The 20,854-nt window shown below is 53.2% G+C and overlaps 2 protein-coding genes across 2 annotated transcripts in view; both read left to right on the forward strand.

The window, feature by feature from the left end:
• OAS2 (2'-5'-oligoadenylate synthetase 2) overlaps positions 1-20,854 on the forward strand; it is a 28,421-nt gene that overhangs the window by 3,157 nt on the left and 4,410 nt on the right. Inside the window, 12 exon segments of the mRNA XM_015567277.1 lie at positions 495-670; positions 979-1,217; positions 2,312-2,459; positions 6,722-6,749; positions 6,814-7,151; positions 8,903-9,173; positions 10,427-10,605; positions 11,842-12,077; positions 12,852-12,993; positions 15,813-15,986; positions 18,741-19,032; positions 20,460-20,638. Coding sequence (XP_015422763.1) covers positions 495-670; positions 979-1,217; positions 2,312-2,459; positions 6,722-6,749; positions 6,814-7,151; positions 8,903-9,173; positions 10,427-10,605; positions 11,842-12,077; positions 12,852-12,993; positions 15,813-15,986; positions 18,741-19,032; positions 20,460-20,638 — 2,402 coding nt within the window.
• Positions 4,385-4,900, forward strand: LOC107183964. Its single transcript, XM_015567366.1, has one exon. The coding sequence runs from the start codon at positions 4,424-4,426 to the stop codon at positions 4,757-4,759; it is 336 nt and encodes a 111-aa protein (XP_015422852.1). The 5' UTR covers positions 4,385-4,423; the 3' UTR covers positions 4,760-4,900.

Below are 20,854 nucleotides of genomic sequence, written 5' to 3' on the forward strand. Positions count from 1 at the left end.
ATCCCCGAACAAAACAGATGCAAATCTCATTGTATCTATTCAGTTCTGAGTCTGGATAGCGGAGTTTGCAGAGTGAGAAAATCCCACCCAACCCCCGCCACTCTCCCGCCCCATATCTCAATGTATCCAGTGCCTGCATTTTGCAAAACAAGTAGCAAGGGAGAGATTGGTCCCGAGATGTCTCTGAATCTGTCCAGTTCCTTAGTTCAGAGAGCGAGAGCTGGGATACCAGGGAACGCCTTCAATGGCCTGGGACCGGGCTGACACCAGCTCTCACCTACACTTCTGTCACCTGCAGGGGCCTCTCCCTTGTTAGAGTCAGAGAGTCGGTGAGGAGAGGTTAGCCCTGAGCGGAGCCCTCTTCACGGTGGGTAAGCAGGTGGGGTGTGAGGGGCAGAAAAGGGAGTCAGATCCTTACCAGGGGCTCAGCTCTGGGTTACACCGCATCTGTGTTCCTCTCAATGAGGTCAGGGTCACCTTCTCCCCGTCTCCAGGCCAGCTGGCCCCGGGCTCCAGGCCCCCGCCTCAAGTCTACGTGGACCTCATCCACAGCTACAACTCCCCGGGCGAGTACTCCTCCTGCTTCACAGAGCTGCAGCGGGACTTCGTCATCACTCGCCCCACCAAGCTCAAGAGTCTGATCCGACTGGTGAAACACTGGTACCGGCAGGTTCGGCACACGGACGCCCCCACTCCCCTCCCCGTGGCCCTGGGCTCTGCCCCTGGAGCGCTTTCCTGGGAGGAGGCAGGCCCAGCCCTTGCTGGAACCCTGGGTCGGTGGAGGTTTTTCCTGGCGGCGGGGCCTCAGTTTTCTTACCTGTACAATGGGTCTGGCATTCCTCTATCACAGGAGTTGATGGAACAGTGCAAGGCAAGGCATCTGGCATAGCAGGGGCTCCGTAAATGTTTGGGGAGGGTTTGCCAGCTCCTGTTCACTGCTGTATAGACTGACGCATCGTCTTCCTCCTCATTTCTTAGTGCCAGAAGATGCCCAAGGGGAAGGGCTCTCTGCCCCCCCAGCACGGGCTGGAACTCCTGACGGTGTATGCCTGGGAGCAGGGTGGGCGGGACCCCCAGTTCAGCATGGCCGAGGGCTTTCGCACTGTCCTGGAGCTGGTCACCCAGTACCGCCAGCTCTGCGTCTACTGGACCGTCAACTACAGCCGTGAGGACCAGACGGTCAGAGACTTCCTGGAGCAGCAGCTTCGCAAGCCCAGGTTCGAACCCACCCCCATGGCCCAGAGTCCGGGACCCAAGGGCGCAGAGCAGAGGCGGGAACCCGCTTTCTAGGACTGAGCTCCTTCCCAGCTCTCCACGTGGGGAGACTCGGGGCTGCGGGTGAAATGCCAGACCCCACGTTAAATTTGAATTTCGGATAAACAATGAAGAACTTTTTAGTGTCAGAATCGCCCAGGTCGTCATTGGGATATACTTATGCTTAAGAAAACCAACACCCTTGCCTCACAGAGCGGCTCAGTGGTTGAGCGTTGACCTATGAACCAAGAGGTTACGGTTCGATTCCCAGTTAGGGCACATGCCCGGGTTGAGGGCTCGATCCCCAATGTGGGGGGTGCAGCAGGCAGCCGATCGATGATTCTCTCGCATCCTTGATGTTTTGATTTCTCTCTCCCTCTCCCTCTCCCTGCCTCTCTGAGATCAATAAAAACATATTTAAAATTTTTATAGAACAAACAAACAAAAAACACACACCTGTATTCATTGTTTATCTGGAGCTCAAATTTAACTGGGCATCTTCTATGTGTGTTTGCTAAATCTGGCCACCCTGCCTGCGAACCCCCAGGTAACATACGCTGCCCCCTTCTGTGGGATTTTGCCCGCCTCTGCAATGCTACAGAGATAGCAAAGACGCTTTCACAACTTGGTGATGTATTTCCAGTCAGTGGGTAATGGCTACGTAGAGTGATGTGTTGATAAAGACCCTGAGGTTGTGAAGGGGCTCCACTGAAAAGGGTAATCTCATCAGTTAGTGGCCATGGATGGGGGAGAGTGATGGAGCCAGTGCTGTGGTTGAGTAACAATGCCTGCTTTCCATGCAGGTGGGGCAAGCATGGCCTGAGCTCTGTGATTGATTAGTAATGTCTGTCCTGGATACAGAAGGCAGAAGGGGCTCGTGTGTAGCGTCTTCTCCAATCTGCCCCCAAGTGTGTGCCTAGAGCCCAGAGGAGGCTCTGGGCCCTGCCCCTGCCCTCTGCAAAGTGTTGGGTGAGGGGGAGAATACTTCAAGCAATCCCGCAGGTCGATACCCAGATGTTGCCAGGAAGAGGACTGACCTGGGGATTGGGAATTGCAGGCCCATCATCCTGGATCCGGCAGACCCGACAGGCAACCTGGGCCCCAATGCCCGCTGGGACCTGCTGGCCAAGGAAGCTGCAGCCTGCATGTCCTCCCTGTGCTGCATAGGCAAAGATGGCACCCCCATCCAGCCGTGGCCAGTGAGGGTGAGAGACCTGGGGTACAGCAGGGAGCATTTTTATTGGGGGGCAGTGTGGTTGGGGGAGGGGCATGATTCCCCCCAACGGGGCAGGGCCCAGTCATGGCCCAGACGTGCCCCCGTGCCTCCATGTCCTGTCTGTTCCCATTGTCACATACTCAGCTTCTCTAGGAAGGTTAGAGGTAACCACATATTCTGTCATCTTTCCCAGGCCGCTGTGTGAAGCCCAGAAAATCAGTGGTCCTGCCAGATGGACAGATGGACACCAGCCCTCCACGTGGGGAGACTCAGGGTCACATGCCAGATGTGTGTGTGTGTGTGTGTCTGTGTGCGTGCACGTGTATTGAGAGATAGAGAGAGAGATTGATTCAGTCCAGCCTCCCAACGGACATCCTTGCCTCCCACTCAGTTCTCTCTTCCCCGCAGCCCACTCTGTTCACCCAGCCCCATTGAATCCCCCCTTGTATCCAATGGGCACTGCACTCAAACACTGCCCTGCCTCCTGCGGCCTACATGCTGGAGTCCAGCCTGCATGGGTGGGCACCTTCCTGGGTTTCCAGCTTCCTCATCACTCTCGTGACCCTCTGGTCTCAGCTGCATCTTCCCCTGCCTAGAATGTCCTCCTCCTCCTCCCCGACTTCTCTCTCCCCATCCACACCAGCTCACATCCGTCCTCCTGACACTCATCTCTGACCTCCCAGTGGCTGCTCCTCCTTCCCTAATCTAAGAACTTTTCACAGGGATGGTAGCGTTTTCATCTCATTTGTCAGCCACACTCAGTTGGTTGTGGCTGTCCGGAGCCCTATGTGTTAAAGGATTTGAAGAATGGATGCCTAGCCGCGAGGAGTGACCTAATCAATTAGTGATGTCTGCCATGGATGCGCTAGAGAAAAGTAGTGGCACGAGTGCCGTGATTGATTAGTAATGTCTGGCCTGCGTTACAGGACGAAGTGTTCAGAGACCTACAGTCTGTACGTGTTTGGGCTATTGAGAAGCTTTCTGAGCTCAGCTGCTAGCAGGACCGCATGCCGGGATCGGCTGCTTATGTCTGCCACAGACACAGACAGAGGGAGTGGGACATGCGTGCCATGCGGTCCCTGTCCTTGGACACTTCACCGGATGCCTTTTCACTGAAGGCCTCCTTTTGGTCCCGTTTCGCTCCTCCCCCCAGTTTGCACATCTTAATGCTATGCCATACTTCCTTTCTGGTTTTTTACCAAGTTCCTGTCTTTTTTCTGCCCTGCTACATGCCACCAGTGGGTCCTCCATCCCCAGAGCCTACATATGAGCCAGTGCCCTAGTGACAGTGCCAGCTGCCTCTGCCTCCAGAGCAAACCCACCCGGCGCATGCAGGGGGCACGCCTACCTCCAGTGCAGTCACAGTGTCCCTCTCAGTCCAGGACCAGCTCGGACAACAGAAAGCACTCCGGAACCGGAAGGGGAAAGGGATTCCGTCCCACCCTGGACCAGCAGAAGGAGGCTGGGGACCCTGATGCTAGTTTCCTTATTGGACCCCCACGCCTGGATCAGAGGAAGCTGCTGCTCTCTGCCCACCGCCTCCCCCACAAAGCTGGGGTCCGGACCAGGGACATGGACTCCCACAGCCACACACATCCCCCAGGACTGGGCCACCAGGGCTGCAGGGGGAGCTTCTGTGTCTCTCCTTTAAAATAAAGAAAATTACGGCCAGGATCTGGCTACAGGGCGTCTGAGAAGTGAGCATCTGGCCTCCCACCCCGGGCAGCACAGGGAAGAGTGGAGGCCCAGGGCCGGGGCCAGTGTCTGGGACTGTATTCCCGGCACAGGCACCAGGAATGTCTATCGAGTGGGTGAGGGCGTGGTCCCTCCCAGAGGAGCAGCCCGGGAGGCGGAGGGAAGCAGCCCGGTTCTTAGGGGACACAGATGGAAGGATTTCAGAGGGAAGGGTCTGGTGATTATGGTGTGTCCACGGAGAGTCATCGGTTGTAACAAATGCCCCACCTTGGTCGGGAGGCTGTGCATGTGTGGGGGCAGGGAGTACATAGGACATCGCTGGGCCTTCTGCCCAATTTTGCTGTGAACCTAAATCTCAAAAAACCAAAGATTTTAAACAAAAAAGAGCAGACTCGGCGGCCGGCCGTGAGCAGATCGACTTCTCTCGTTCGCGCACCTCGCTCGGCTTCCTCTGCGACCACGTCTGACAAACCCGATACGGCTGCGATTGAGAAACTCGCTAAGTCGAAACGGAAGAGGACAGAAACGCAAGAGAAAAATCCACTGCCTTCAAAAGAAACGATCGAACAGGAGAAGCAAGCAGGCGAGTCGTAATGAGGCACACGCTGCCAGTATGCACCATACATTCCACAAGCATTGCCTTCATGTTTTACTTCTTGTAGCTGTTTAACTTTGTAAGATGCAAAGAGGTGGGATCGGTGTAAGTGGCTGTGCTGCCCCTTTTCAGAACTACTGACAACAGCCGAAACCGGTTTGGCTCAGTGGCTAGAGCGTCGGCCTGCGGACTGAAAGGTCCCAGGCTCAATTCCGGTCAAAGGCATGTACCTGGGCTGTGGGCACATCCCCAGTAGGAGGTGTACAGGAGGCAGCTGATCCATGTTTCTCTCCCCTCTCCCTTCACTGACAACGAAGGCTGCGCCGGCCGCTCCATCTGCCTGGCCGGCTGGCGGGGAAGGGGGACAGCTTGCATGTTGGTGAAGGAGTGCGGACTGTAAAAGGCAGTGTAATCAGAGTGCCATTTTTTTTTGTTCAAATGATTTTAATTATTGGAATGCACAATTTTTTAAATATGCAAATAAAAAGTTTTAAAACCTGAAAAAAAAAAGCAAAGGGGCATAATATCTGCAACATGCTCTCAAATGACTCCGTAATGAGACTACTGATAAGACGTGCATACAGAATAAGGACAAATGTGAACTCTTCCGGGTGAGGGTAGGAGAGGGAGTTCTTTGTACTCACCTCACACATTTTCTCCGTATTTCAAATTATTCCAGAATCAAATCTTTAAACAATAAAAAAAGGCGTGAACTTTGGAATCAGGTGGTGTGGGGTTAGAGCCCCGCCAGACAATGTACTCGCTGTGTGACCTTGGGCAAGTGTTTCCACCTCTCTGTGCCTCCACATTTTTACCTAAAAAGGGAGCCTTATGACCCCTGCCCAGCTGACCTCTAAGTGTTACAATGAAAGTCAGATGAGGGCAAGAAAGGACCTTGAATGGACAGGTGTAATAGTCAAAGTTCTACAAGAAAAAAAAAAACCAATAGGATAGATAGAGGTAGATCTAGAGATTTCTTTTAAGGAACTGGCTTGTGCTGCTGTGGAAGTTGGCAGGTCCAAATTCTGCAAGGCAGGCTGGCAGGAGGGAGACCCAGGGAGGAGCTGAGGCAGCTCCAGGCTGAAGGCATCTGCTGGTGGGATCCCCCCCACTTCCTCCAGAGAAGTCAGTCTTTTTTACATACAGGCCCTCAACTGATTAGATGAGGCCCACGCACATGAGTGTAGTCGCTTTATTCGAAGTCCACTGGTCTAAATGTCAGTCTCATCTTCAAAGTACCTTCCCAGAAAGATCTAGAACAATGTTTGAACAATTATTTGGGTACCTTGGCCCAGCCAAGTTGACGTATGAAATGAATCCTCATGGCAGAGAGGGACTGCCATGGGGGTGAAGAACCCATACCTTGGGGATGTTTGCTTCTGAGGCAGCCACTCGAGGCCTCTGGGAGTTTCGTTTTCATAGCTCCGGGCGGGAGTTGCACATCTGTCTCCCCTCCGACCTGTGTGCTTCTCTGAGCTTGTTTCCGCCTTACTGGGTGGGGGAAATGGCTGATGAGGCCGTGCGGGTTTCCACGGATGCTGCGGAACTGGGCCCACGGATGCTCCCACCCACCAAGCACGCTGAGCCCAGCTCAGCCCTCGTCTCGCTGTGCGTCCCTGAGCAAGTCCGTCACCTCTGAGTCTCTCTCCTTGCCGTTCTCACGGAGTCTGACTTCTCAGGTCCCTGGGAACAGGAAGAAGGAGAAAGGGGCTTCAAGGAAGAACTCTGCCACTAAAAAATTGTATTTGCTTAGCAAACACTTCTATAGCAGTGGCGACCTGCCCGGCCCTGTGCTAAGCGCTTGGCAGGTACTATTTTATTCCTGCATTCGCCCAATAAGAGAGACGCCACTGCTGTCCCCATTTTACAAAGTGGGGAGTCGAGGCTCAAAGAGGCAGGAGGCGTGCTCAAGGGCAGGGGTCTGGCACGCATCCAGCTCCAGCAGCTGTGCATTTCTCCAGGAGGACGCCTCCCGGGGGCCCCTGAGAGGCAGGTTGAGCTGAGGGGCGGGCAGAGCTCTGGATTGAGGAAGTCAGCTAAGAATGCTGGTCAGTTTCGGTTTCCTGGCTCTTTCCAGCTTCCAAGCTCTCAGCCCAGAGATCCTCTCCCTCCTCTGTCTCCTGCTCTGCCGTGAGCTGTCGCCCCGGCAGGCAGCCAGCAGCAGCAATGAGCAACTGGCTATCCGCAGCAATGGGCAACTGGCTACCCTGGCTATCCGGCGCCTGCCCATCAACGGTGTACTCGGTACCTGTTCAGAAACTGGATGAGTATATCCAGACCTCACTGAGGCCGACTGCAGACTGTCAGAGACAGATCGATGAGGCCGTGGACACCATCTGTGCCGCCCTGCAGGAAGCCACGGAGCCTCCCACGGTGACAGATGTCGCCAAAGTGAGTGGAGGGCCGGGGGTCGGGGCTCCTGGTTATCAGAAATCAGAGTGACTTGGTGCTGAGCACCTATTGTGTGCCAGGCCCTGGGGGCACCATCCATCATCCTGTCCGCCCCACCCTCGGAGAGAGGATGGGATATAGTTTAGAGTTTAGGAGCACAGACTCTGAAGTCCGCTCTGCCCCTTGTTACTGTGTGACCCGGGTAAGTTGCTTAACCTCTCTGTGCTTCAGTCTCCGAATCTATAAAATGGGAGAGGACTAATACCCATCTGAAAGTGTTGTGAGGCTTGAGCATATAACGTTCTTAGTACAAGGCCTGGTACATGGTTCGTGTTCAGTAAATTAGCTGTGATTACTCCCTGCTATTGTTCTAGCCTTTTTATTTACAGAGCAATAAACTGAGGCTAAAGGACTTCGGTGAAACTACCCAAAAGTTGCTCGGTGGTGGCATTTCCAGCAAGTGGGGGCTGGGAGCTCTCGTCAGTTAGAAATGGTTGGTGCTATGGGCACAAACCCCAGGATTGAGGCTAAAGATCCTGGGCCTTCGGGGAGGAAAGGATGCTGGGAAGGTGCCAGGACCCTAGGGTAGGGAGCGGGGTGGAGAGCCCCACTCCCACCGCCATGCTCTCCGGCGCTGGAGACTCGCTTCTCTGCAGCCGCAGTGCTACCTCTGCCGTCACACCCACCCACTAGCCCCAGCAGGAAAGACACTTGGATACTGGTGTCTCCTGCCTTGGCCCAGAGGAGGAAACTGAGGCACAGGGGAGTTATTCAATAGCTGGGAGTTATTTAATAGCACCATCCTGCCTCTCGATATTAATTAACTTATTCTAATTAAAATAAACGTACAAAAAGATAAACGCACAGAGCTAAGTATGCAGCCTGTTTGGATTGCCACGAACAACGGAGATGTGTAACCTACACCCGGCTCGAGAAGCAAAACATTCCCAGCCCCACCCTGGCCGGCTTGGCTGAGCGGATAGAGCGCCAGCCTGCGGATTGAAGGGTCCCGGGTTCGATTCCGGCCAGGGGCACATGCCTGGGTGGTGGGCTTGGTCCCCAGTGCGGGGCCTGCAGGAGGCAGCCGATCAATGATTCTCTCTCATCATTGATGTTTCTCTCTCTCCTTCTCCCTTCCTCTCTGAAATCAATAAAGAAATATATTTAAAAAATAAATAAATAAACATTCCAGCCCCCGAGGGCCCCTGCACTCCCTGTCCTGTCAGCGTCCTCACCCAGGGCAGCGCCCTCCTGCCTCCTGACGGCAGAAATCATTTTGCCAAGTTTTTAACTTCGTCTACATGTAAGGTGGCCGCTTCCCACTTTGCCTGGGGCCGAGGGGTTTTCTGGGACGTGGGTCTTTCGACGCTAACACTGGGTACACCGGACCCGTTGGTCACCCTGGATAAACGAGTCCACGCCCTGTGTGGCTTTTATGTATGGTCTCTTTGACCCACCCTGTTCAGGAAATGTCTGTCGTGTGGGCAGGTGATGTTTGTCATTTCACTGCTGTCCAGTATTCCACTGCTGCATTTATCCACATGCGTTTCCTCCAGGTTGGGGCTAGTATAAAGAGTATTGCTATGGGCGCCCTGGTCTTTGGGGGGACCCATGGACGCCTGCATCTCAACTTTAAGACTATGGTGACATTTGGGGCGTTTTCTCAAGTTAAGTAAGACTACTGCCTCCTGGGGAGTGCCGTGACCCCCAAAGGGCCCAGACTCTCACACCTGCTTCTCTGTTGCTGGCAGGGTGGCTCCTATGGCCGGAAAACAGTCTTAAAGGGCAACTCCGATGGTACCCTTGTCATCTTCATCAGTGACTTTGAAAAATTCCAGGATCAGAAGGAAAAGCAATATGAAATCCTCGACAAAATCTGGGAGCGGCTGAGAGCTGGTCAGCTCGAAAGGAAGCTGACAGCCAAGATGGAGATGCAGAGGTCCTATGTTGGCCTCACCATCCGGCTGTCCACACGATGGCAGAGCGTCACTTTTGACGTGCTGCCCGCCTTCGATGCTCTGGGTGAGCCCTCCGGGGTATGTGGGGGTGGGGGTGGGTCGTGAGGGGTGTGTTGAGAGAGCAAAGTCAAAGAGAGGGATGGTGGATAGGTACCTTCGGTGCTTTCCGAAGCGGAGGCCTTCAAGAGAGGAAGTCCCTCCTACCCTGGCTTTCTGTCTTCTCTAGGACTTCTCCCCATCTCCTCATTGGCTTTTGTTGTTGTTGTTAATCCTCACCCGAGGATATTTTTCCATTGATTTTTAGGGAGGGTGGTAGGGAAGGGGGAGAGACAGAGAGAAACTTCGATGTGAGAGAAACACATCGATTAGTTGCCTCCTGCACGAGCCCTGACCAGGGCCTGGGCTGGGGAGGAGCCTGCAACCAAGGTACGTGCCCTTGTCCGGAATCAAACCCAGGACCCTTTGGTCTGCAGACCGACGCTCTATCCACTGAGCAAAACCAGTTGGGGCTCCTCACTGACTTTTTTTAAAAATGTATTTATTGTCTAAAGTTTTACATATGTTCATTATATCCCACATATGAGTGAGATCGTGTGATATTTCTTTCTATGACTGGCTTATTTCGCTTAGCATAATGCTCTCCAGTTCCATCCATGCTGTTGCAAATGGTAAAAGTTCCTCCTTTTTTATAGCAGCGTAGTACTCCATTGTGTAGATGTACCACAGTTGTTTAATCCACTCACCTGCCTCATTCACACAGGAGGCTCCTGAGCCTGTGTTCATATTAGCTGTGCAGCAGGATTCCGATTGGCACCCCAGTCTGAGAGCCACTGCCCTGCATTACCTACCTCACAGGCTCAGTGCTGCGGGGAGTGCACCTGCCACCTGGCAGCCATCCCAGCCTCCGGGGCTCTGCCTGCACCTGCCTCCTCAAGGTGCCTGTACACTTGACCCTGAACTGGAGCGCTCACTGGATGGGCTCACTAGCGGGATATACTGTATGTGATATATAAACTTCATTTTCTTCCAGGTGTAGGCCAATACCATCTTTCAAAGAAACCGTCTTTTCCCCACTCATTTGGAACTCCTTCTTTTTTCATTTACAATCGTTTCTCCTTTCCTCTCTTTTCTCTCACTGGTCTTGTCTTCAGCCAGCGCCATAGCATTTGCATGATGGTCCTTTTACACTTCATTTGTCACCGAGCAGGGGCAGCCACCCCGCACCTTTTAAGCAAACAGACCTGGCTTCTGACAGAGGAGGCAGTTTGCTACCAAACCACACCCAAACTTCAAAGTCCTTCTTCTCTTTCCTGCCAGACTTGAGCGGCAAGCCCAGCCCCTCTACCTATCGAGACCTCAAAAGAGCCTTGGACCAGACAAAAGCCAACCCCGGTGAATTCTCCGTCTGCTTCACAAAACTCCAGGAGGATTTTTTTAACAACCACCCCAGGAAGCTGAAGGATTTGATCCTCTTGGTAAAGGCCTGGCATCAACAGGTCAGTTTCATCTCGCATTTCCTCTGGCAGCCATCCACTTCCTTTGGGTCGCAATAACTTGCAGTCCAGTAAAGGACAACAATCTTAGGTATTCAGCTCGATGCGTTTTATATTGTTTTAAGCAAAACTCGGAGTGGACTCAAGCCCACTCCCAGTGAACACTCCCCCAAACAGCCCGCTATCCTAATAGCTGTCACCACAAATTCGTTTTGCTTGCTTTTCAACTTGATATGAATGGAGTCTGTATGTACTGGATATGTATGTAATGGATATGTATGTACGTTGTGTCTGCTGTCTTCTGTTCAACGTTCTGTCTGAGAGATTTGTCCATGTTGGTGCACGTGGTTGTCATTTCTTCATTGTTTTGTAATATTCCATTGTGTTACTATCCACACATTGTGTTACTACCCATTCCTCTCCTGACGGACATTTGGGTCGTTTCCATATTGGGGCTAGTATGAATTATGTGACTATGGGTATTCCCTGCATGTGTTTTTGTAAATTTCAGGCTCCTCTTTAAAATATACATTTTCTTTTATTGATTTCAGAGAGGAGGGGAGAAGGAGAGCTAGAAACATCAATAATAAGAGATAATCATTGATCAGCTGCATCCTGCATGCCCCCTACTGGGGATTGAGCCCACAGCCCGGACTTGTGCCCTGACCAGGAATTGAACCTCTTGGTTCATAGGTCAATGCTCAACCACTGAGCCACATCGGCTGGGCAAGCACTCCTTTTTCTTGAGTAAATATGCAGGCATGGAACTGTTGGGTTATAAAGTATATGTATATGAAAACATATGTGTGTGCGTATACATATACACATGGCATATATGTATGCATGTGTGTGTCCACAATGAGGAATAGGTACATATTTAACTTTAGGAAATACTGCCAAATACAGACGGGCCTTGACTTACAATGGTTTGACTTAAGATTTATTTTTTAAATATGTTTCTATTGATTTTAGAGAGAAAGGAAGGGAGAGGGAGAGAGAGAGAAACACCAATTGGATGCTTCCCGCACACACCCCGCCCAGTGACCGAGCCTGAAACCAGGGTCTGTGCCCTGACCGGAAATTGAACCATGACCGGAAATTGAACCATGACCTCCTGATTCACGGGGTCGATGTTCAACCACTGAGCCACACCGGCCGAGCTGGTTTCTTGATTTCAGAGCCCTGCCATGGGGAGAACTGGGTCTCTAAGTTAGCTGCTGCCCCATTCTTCTCCCGCAGTGCCAGAAACAGTGGGGGGAGCAATCCCTGCCACCCTCATATGCTCTAGAGCTGCTCACCGTCTATGCCTGGGAAGAGGGGTGTAGAGAGGAAGACTTTGACATAGTTCAAGGCCTCAGAACTGTCCTAGAGCTCATCCAGCAGCAGGAGCAGCTATGTGTCTATTGGACAGTCAACTACAACTTTGAGGATGAGACCGTCCGGAACGTTATGCTGAACCAGATCCGATCATCAAGGTACCAACTTCCGTGACCCTTTCTCTTTCCTGTTTCTAGAACTATGAAAAAGCAGGAACATCTGCATGCCAGACTGTGCCCCTTTAGAATGAGCGCTCACCCCTGTCCTTTCCAGCCAGGGGTGTGCCATACAGATGCCAGCAGCACTGGGCAGGGAGTGAGAAGAGGTCTGAGGGAGGAACCCTGACCCATGCTTTCATTCACACTACAAACCATCATCACATTTTGTGCCCCAGACAAACCCTTTACAGAAGGAAGAGGCTAAGAGAGAAGAAAGGTCTGCAGGAACAGGCCATCTTATTACATTACTAGAGGCCTGGTGCACAGATTCGTGCACAGATGGGGTCCCTGGGCCTGGCCAGCGATCAGGGCCAATTGGGGCTGATCAGAGCCAATCAGGACCAGCCAGCTGGAGGAAGAGACTGCGGGAGGTTGCTATTCACGGGAGGTTGGCTGTGGTAGTGCACTAACCACCAGGCGGCAGCTCCTGCATGGAGCGTCTGCCCCCTAGTGGTCAGTGCGGTGTCATACTGACCAGTCGACTGGTTGTAATGGTGGCTTAGGCTTTTATATATATAGATTAATAGAACGCCTCTCTCTGTCAACCAGAGAGCACAGGACCAGAGAGGCTGGACGCAGAGAACCTCAGCAATTGAGAGAAACCACAGGGGTTACCAGAAGCCCAGTCTAGGCCTCTCTCCCTAAAACTGATTTCTCTTCCCGCAAGCAGCCCAACTGATTTTATATATATATATAATCCAATGGAATTCATAGGACAGTCATCTTGGATCCAACTGACCCCACCAATATGATGAGCAACGATGAGAAGTGCTGGCGACTGCTAAAAGTGGAAGCTCAAAACTGGTTACTTTCTCTCAGCCTGAGAGGGTCACCTGGACCATCTTGGAATGTTCTGGTGAGAGGGCGTTCCAAATATAGCTCCTGTCATGCGTCAGGGAGGGCCCTCCTCCTCCCGACACCCAGTCTTCCTTGAGATCACCGTGTGCCGGTATCCTTGGGCTGCTGTAACAAAGCCCGAGCCCTGGGCGGCTTGAAGCAGCAGAGATGTTTGCTGTCACAGTCCTGAGGACTCGAAGTCCAAGCGCAAGGTGTTGGCAGGGCTGCGCTCCCTCTGAAGCCTCTAGAGGAGGATTCTCCCATGCCTCTCCCGGACTCGGTGGTTGCCAGCAATCCTTGGCTTGTGGCAGCATCACTCCCATCTCTGCTCCATGGTCTCATGGCCCTCCCCTCTGTGTCTTCACAAGGTCTTCCCCACCCCCATGCTCTCGGTCTTGGCGCCTCTCTCCTCTTCTTATTAGGACCCAGTGCATATTGGATTAGGGCCCACTCGAATGACCTCATCTAACTCAATTGCCTCTTGCAAAGATCCTATATCCAGAGAAGTTCACATTCATCGATTAGGACTTCAACGTATCTTTTGAGGGGACATAATTCAATCCACAACATGCCATTGGGGGCCTCCCCTTCCGAGCAAATGATGGTAAAGTACAGATTGAACAAAAAACAAAGGTGGGGGGGGCACCTGCAGGTGAGAGATTTGGGTTCATTTCTGCAGGTGGGAGGGTGGTGGCAGATGAAATGGAGCAGAGCCCAAAGGTAGTGGGTGACTCTCTCCCCTGTGGGTCCCGGGACAGGCTCTGAGCACCGTTTGAGCAAGTGTGTGGGACCAGAGTGAGAAGTGGGGCTGGAGACAGGAGGACTATTGGAGGGGCCGGCTTTGAACCCGAGACATTCACTTTGCCCCTTCCATCCCCCAAAGGAGAAGCAAATCTATCGACACAGATTCCCCCTGCGCTCCCAGAGCTTATCAGAGAAAGGCAATCCCAAGAGAACCTTCTCAGGTTGGACTGCTGACCCCGTAAAGCGCTCCTTGGGGTCGTAGGGCAGGGCAAGGGGCACAAACCCATCAGTGAGGCCAGAGAAGTCACCGAAATCCCGCATTTCACAGAACGGGACTCCTTTATGCCCAGATGAGGGGAGGCAGGGTCTGTCTTCTGTCTGCACAGAAACTTGAGGGCCAGTTGAGCAAAGGTCTGGGAAGTAAACGTAGATGTAAATGAACTGAGCCCCAGAGGTGAAGCGACCTGTGAACAGGAAACCCCTAGTTGGATGCAGAAGGACTGGGACCCTCTGAGCGGTCACCCCTCCCCCTTACCTTCACCAGACTCCTGGTCTTTGCTCCCGGCCTCCTAAGACAGCTGTTTAAAACATGTTTCTCCCAACGTTTTATTCTGAAAACTTTCAAATGGATAGAAACATTGCAAAAATGGTCAGCGCACTTCACCCAAATGCCCTCCACGTAGATGCCCTTCACCTAGATGCCCAATGTTCAATGCTGTCCACATTTGGTGGGACAGTTCGTGTGTGTGTGTGTGATTAGTTAAGATGAGGCCACCTAGACTCGCATGCAACCTGACTCCAATAACCAGTGTCCTTATAAGAAGACACACAGAGCCCTGGCCGGTGTGGCTCAGTGGATAGAGTGTCGGCCTGCCAACTGAAGAGACCCAGGTTCGAATCCAGTCAAGGGCACGTACCTTGGTTGCAAGCTCAATCCCTGGCCCTGGTGGGGCACATGGGGCAGGCAACCGATCGATGTGTCTCTCTCACATCAATGTTTCTCTCTCTCTGCCCCCCCGCCCCACGACTCTCTCTAAAAATCAATGGGAAAATATCCAGGGGTGAGGATTAACAACTACAACAAAAAGAAGATACACAGGGGCACAGACACAGAGGGGGGAAGGTCATGTGCACGCAGAGGCAGGGGTGAGAGTGATGCGCGTACCAGGCAAGGGGCACAAGGGTGACTGGTGCCACCAGAAGCTAGAAGAGACCAGGAAGGGCCTCCCTTGGGGGCTTCAGAGGGAGCATGACCCGCCCATGCTTTCACCTTGGATCTCTAGTCTCCGGATTGTGAAAGAATGAACGTCTGTCGCTTTACGCCACACAGTTGTAATTTGTCACGGCAGCCCTGGAAACCAATCCCGGGTCCCCGCGTGTCTAACAGAACCGATAGAACCTGGGAAAAGAAATGAGTATGATCATCAGAAATCTGTCATAGCCACAGGGAATAGGAAAGGAAGGGAGGGCCAGAGGAGGGGGGGTGGGGGCGGAGCTGAAGAGTGCCGGCCATGACTGACGATGCCACAGCTGGAAACAGTGTGGAGACAGGGGCATGAGGGACCCCGGGGGAGAAGGATTCAGTTCTCAACTAGGGGAGAGTATTGTTTATGGGTACCCCCTAAACTCAAATATGTCCCTGGGGTATCCTATATGATAAAAGCCCAATATGCAAATCAATGGAATGGCGGAACGACGGGTTGGTGGGGGGCAGGGCCACTGAGCGGGCGGTACCAGGCAGCCAAGGTGGGTGCCAGCGGGCAGAGGGAGGGGCTGGCCACTCACTCTGCCTGTCGCCTCCCACACAGGGAGGCAAGACTGTGGCTTGGGCCTGCTCCCTGCACTGTCAGTTGGACATCCCCCAAGGGCTCCTGGACTGCAAGAGGGCACAGGCAGGCTGAGGGACCCCCCTCCCACCCTCGAGGGCACGAATTTTCATGCACCGGGCCTCTAGTGTCACTATAAGAAGTAAGGATGACAAAGATCCCTGGGTTGGAGAGCAGGAGGGAGAGATGGGAAGAAAACCTGGGACCCGCTAGCGGGGGGCCACTCACAGCCGGGTTCTTCCGCCCTCCCCCATCCCCCCTCCCCCAGCCAGCACCGCTCCATGAGACCCCAGGCCACCTTCTGGATAAATTCATCAAGGACTTCCTCCAGCCCACGAAAACTGTCAACATTCAGATCAAGACAGCTGTTGACATCATCGCGAAGTTCCTTAAAGAAATCTGCTTTCGGCATTCAGCCACGAAGGTCCAGAAGCCCATCAAGGTGAGCACTGGCCTTTCTCTCCACGGGGATTACTCGCGAGATACTAAGCAGTGGCTGGCGCCATCTCCCAGCAGAGGCAAAGGATGAGGAAGGGCAGCTGGGGAGGGCGGCAACCAGGACGCTGCTGCCCGGGGTCGGGTGGGGGTGGTGCCGAGGGACTGCTTCTGTCATTAACAACATACTTTTGATTCTGCAAGCATCCTGGGGCTGCCGGCACCCGTGGCAGTCCTGGGCTTGTAGCTGCATCACTCAGGTCTCTGCCCCCATCTTCCAGTCACCATCTCCTCGCTCTCTCTTCTCTCTTTTTTTAAATATATTTTATTGATTTTTTACAGAGGAAGGGAGAGGGATAGAGAGTTAGAAGCATCGATGAGAGAGAAACATCGATCAGCTGCCTCCTGCACACCTCCTACTGGGGATGTGCCTGCAACCAAGGTACATGCCCTTGACCAGAATCAAACCTGGGACCCTTCAATCCTCAGGCCGAGGGTCTATCCATTGAGCCAAACTGGTCAGGGCCCTTTCTCTTCTCTTAAGGACACTTGTCATTGGATTTAGGGCCCGCAGATCCTTAATTTAGTTAAATCTACAGAGACCCTTTTTCCAAGTAAGATCGCATTCACGCGTTCCCACAGACTCACCTTTGCAGGGCCACCATTCAGACCACGGAAGACTGTAAGCGTGGTGTACAATGAAGCAAAGGGGGGCCTCTTTCTTGCTTCAGGGACTGGAGCCTGATTCCTCCCATCAGCTGAGCTAGCGAGTCAGTGGATTGGATCACGCTTGTCCATGACCTGAAGGCCATGGGTGACCCTCTTCCCTCTGTCTGCCTGAATGAATTGGGCTGGAACAGGGAGTAACTGCAGATCTGTACACAGGGAACAGAACACTCCCCTCTCGCCCCTAGCCGCATAGCCAGGCACTCACTACCTGTGGGTAAAAGAATCCCTTTCTCTACAAAAATGGAATGAGCCCGACCGGCGAGGCTCAGTGGTTGAGCTGACCTATACGCCAGGAGGTCATAGTTCGGTTCCTGGTCAGGGCACATGCCCGGGGTTGCAGGATCAATCCCCAGTGTGGGGCATGCAGGACGCAGCCGATCAATGATTCTCTCTCAGAACTGATGTTTCTATCTCTCTCTTTCTCCCCCTTAATCTCTTTTAAAACACACACACACCACACATATACACACACACACACACCCATACACCACACACATACACACACATACACACACCACACACACAAACACATACATACACCACACACACATACACACACAAACACATACACACACCACACACACATACACACCACACACACACATACCGCGACCCCTTTGGCGGTCGAACGACCCTTTCACAGGCACAAGAACATGGACTGAGCTTTCCAGGGCAGCAGGGCAGTGAGGATGAGGTTGGTGCCCAGCACAGAGCCCAGCCCGTGGGCATTGGGAGGGTCCTCGTGAGGCAGCCGGCTTCTTGGGTCCGAATTTCAAATGACGGCCTGGGAAACAGAAACGTGACAACAATGAGACTTTTGATAACCCTCCTGAAGGGGCAGCCACGGCCCAGAACACACGTGGCCCAGGAACACAGCCTATCTACTCGGCCCCTCCTCCGGTTCCTCACTGGCTGAGCACTATTAGGCCGCCTACGTCTTGCTGTCTCCCACTGGGCCCTTTAAAATATTGGCCTGAGACCTTTCCCGCCGTCTCCACCTCCCTTGGTGTAGGGGACTCTTCCTGGAAACTGTGCTCTCAGCCATGAGCACAGCTCTCATACCGCCCCGCCCCCCTCCTGTTTGCTCTGGGAAATTCAGCACCCGCCTGGCCACGTGCTGTTTCTTTTCTGTGAAGATGAATCAGAGGCTTGTTTCTTACATCCCCCCGACCCCCACACTGGCCCTCCGAGAAGCCCATCAGGCGAGGAGCTGTGCCCCAGACCGAGCTCCTCAACATACAATGCGCCTGGCAGCTCCCCTCGGGCAGCGGTTCTCAACCTGTGGGTCGCGACCCCTTTGGCGGTCGAACGACCCTTTCACAGGGGTGGCCTAAGACCAGCCTGCATAGCAGATATTTACATGACGAGTCATAACAGTAGCAACATGACAGTGATGAAGTAGCAACGAAAATAATTTTATGGTTGGGTCACAACAGGAGCAACTGCATTTAAAGGACCAGAAAGTTGAGAACCACTGTCCTAGGGGCTGTCAAACCAGGGCCAGTGAAGCTAAGACTAGTGTTTACCTTTCACGGACTTGCTGAGAAAGGAAAGGGGGGTGGGCTGGGGAAGAGGCAGGAAGGAGGAAGTGGAGAAACCCTTTACCAGAGGTTGCCAAACCCGGTATCTAAATTATGAATATTCACCCAACGATGCCCGGATGGCAGGAGAAAACAGTGAGTCGGGGACAGATGAGAAAGGTCAGCACAATGGCTGCACCCAGCTGGATGCCTTCCAGGCCACGAGAATGGAAAGGGAAGCGGGCTTCAGGCTAGAAGACGTGCTTAGGAGGTTGACTTGAGACGGGCGGGCGGGTCGTTTATCACCAGCCCGGGAGTGTAAGCACCTCAAAGGGTGTGTGAATCGCCGCCTTCGGAACCCCTCGTTCTATTCGTGTGAAAAAGCAAACAGTCTGCTGGGGGCTCAGGCCTCACTGGGCCCCAACCTGGACTCTCCTCACTCAGTCCCGCCCGTGGAGCCCATGGGGTGAGGGGCTCTCGCCGTCTCCCACCCCACCTGTCCTCCTCACTAGGCAGGGTCGTCCGGCAAAGGCACCGCCCTCAGGACCGGCTCCGACGCCGACCTCGTCGTGTTCGTGGACTCGCTGACCAGCTTCCCCTCCCAGAAAGCCGAGCGCTACAACATCATCAAGGAAATCAAACACCAGCTAGATGCCCACCAGCAGCAAGTGACCGACCAGGACGTGGAAGTGACGTTTGAGATTTCCAAATGGGAGGCTCCCAGGGTGCTGAGCTTCTCTCTGAAATCCAAAACTCTCAACGGGAGCGTTGACTTCGATGTGCTGCCGGCATTTAATGCGCTGGGTGAGGCCCCCCACACCTTCGCTCCCGGAGGAGGAAGGGTCTGGAATGATGGAGGGAGGGGGGTGGAGAGAAAGCCACGAGGCTCAGGAATGGGTCATGGGGCCAGGGCCCCCACAGGTGGCATTCGTAATGGCAGCAACACCCTGGATAAGTAGCCTCCCCACCCCCGCACCCCCAATCCATGGTTTTCCTTTTCCTGGTTTCAGTTCCCCGTGATCAACCACGGTTGGAAAATATTCAGTGGAAAATTCCAGAAGTAAGCAACCCATCGGTTTTAAATCGCACGCCATTCTGAGTAGCACGAGGAAATGGCGCTCCATGCGGCCTAGGATGTGACTCCTCCCTTTGTCCCACGTGTCGCGCTGTGCATGCTCCCCGCCCGGTAGGCCCTTAGTGGACACAGATGATCAGACCACCTGCCGAATCGCAGGGCTGTGTCCCAGTCACCCGTACTCACCGCACAATGTCCCCAGAGCCCAGGGGTAGTGTTGCTGGTAATTCAGACATGCCAGAGAGAAGCATGAAGTGCTTCCTTCACATGAAGAGTTCTGTATGTACAGGGCCTCTCAGAGCGTGTCCCCTGGAGATAAGGGAGAACTCAGTGCACCCTACACCTATACATTTTCTTATTTTTGTGTTTGTGTGTGAGTGTATGTTCAATTTGATTTCAGAGAGGAAGGGAGAGGGAGAGAGAGATTGAAACATCAATGGGAAAATATCCTAGGGTGAGGATTAACAACAACAACAAAAGTCCCTTACAAATTCAATTCATGGGAGACAGGAACGTAACAGGGTATTAAAAGAAACCAAAGAGCCCTGGCCGGCATGGCTCAGTGGTTAGAGCACTGATCTGAGTACCAAAGAGTCATAGGTTCTATTCCCAGTCAAGGGCACATATCTGGGTTGTGGGTTCGCTCCTTGCCCCCCATTGGGGCACGTGCGGAAGGCAACCAGTTGATGTGGCTCTTTCACACCAATGATATTCTCTCTCTGCCTTCCCTTCCATGGAGCCCACCCTGTGTGGCAGAGTGGTTGAGCATGGACACATGAACCAGGTGGTCACGGTTCAGTTCCCACACATGCCCAGTTGTGGGCTTGATTCCTGCCTAAACCGGCAGTCAGACATCCCCTGAGGGGTCCCAAATTGGAGAGGGTGCAGGCTGGGCTGAGGGTAACCCCACCACCACCACCACATGAATTTTGTGCACCGAGCCTCTAGTAATAATAATAATAATACCACTAATAAAGATAGACCATATCATTTGTAATATCATTACTCTAGAGATGATCCCAATATCTTACACGTACACTAATAGAATTCAAACTGATTTCCCAGAACTGAATTATAGTTGTCAGACATGTTTTGAAACTGTTACTTCCTGTGTCTGTAGATTGAGGCATCCTGTCATTCTCTCTCCTCCACATAGAGAAGCTGGGACCTCTCTGGAAAGTCTACACCCAGCTCATCGCTCAGTACGAGCAGCACTCGGACACCCCGGGGGGCGAGTTTTCTGCCTGCTTCACAGAGCTGCAGCGAGACTTCGTCAGCTCCCGGCCCACCAAGCTGAAGGATTTACTTCGCCTGGTGAAACACTGGTACAAGCAGGTCTGCATGGGACGGTGACGCCGGCACCTACCGAGGCTCCGCGCGCCCACACTCTCCAGGCTGGCGTCCAGCCACCTTCACGCTGGGACCTTTGTGGGGGACCCCCCTCACTAACCCCATGGAGGGGGTTTGGGTGTAGAGCACCTTCTGCCATCAAAGCTGCTACCTGGGGTTCCCTTGGCCCTTGTGCTGCCCCCCAGAACATTCTGCAGGAAT

Source organism: Myotis davidii, unplaced genomic scaffold (genome assembly GCF_000327345.1).
Source record: "Myotis davidii unplaced genomic scaffold, ASM32734v1 scaffold223, whole genome shotgun sequence".
NCBI lineage: Eukaryota > Metazoa > Chordata > Mammalia > Chiroptera > Vespertilionidae > Myotis > Myotis davidii.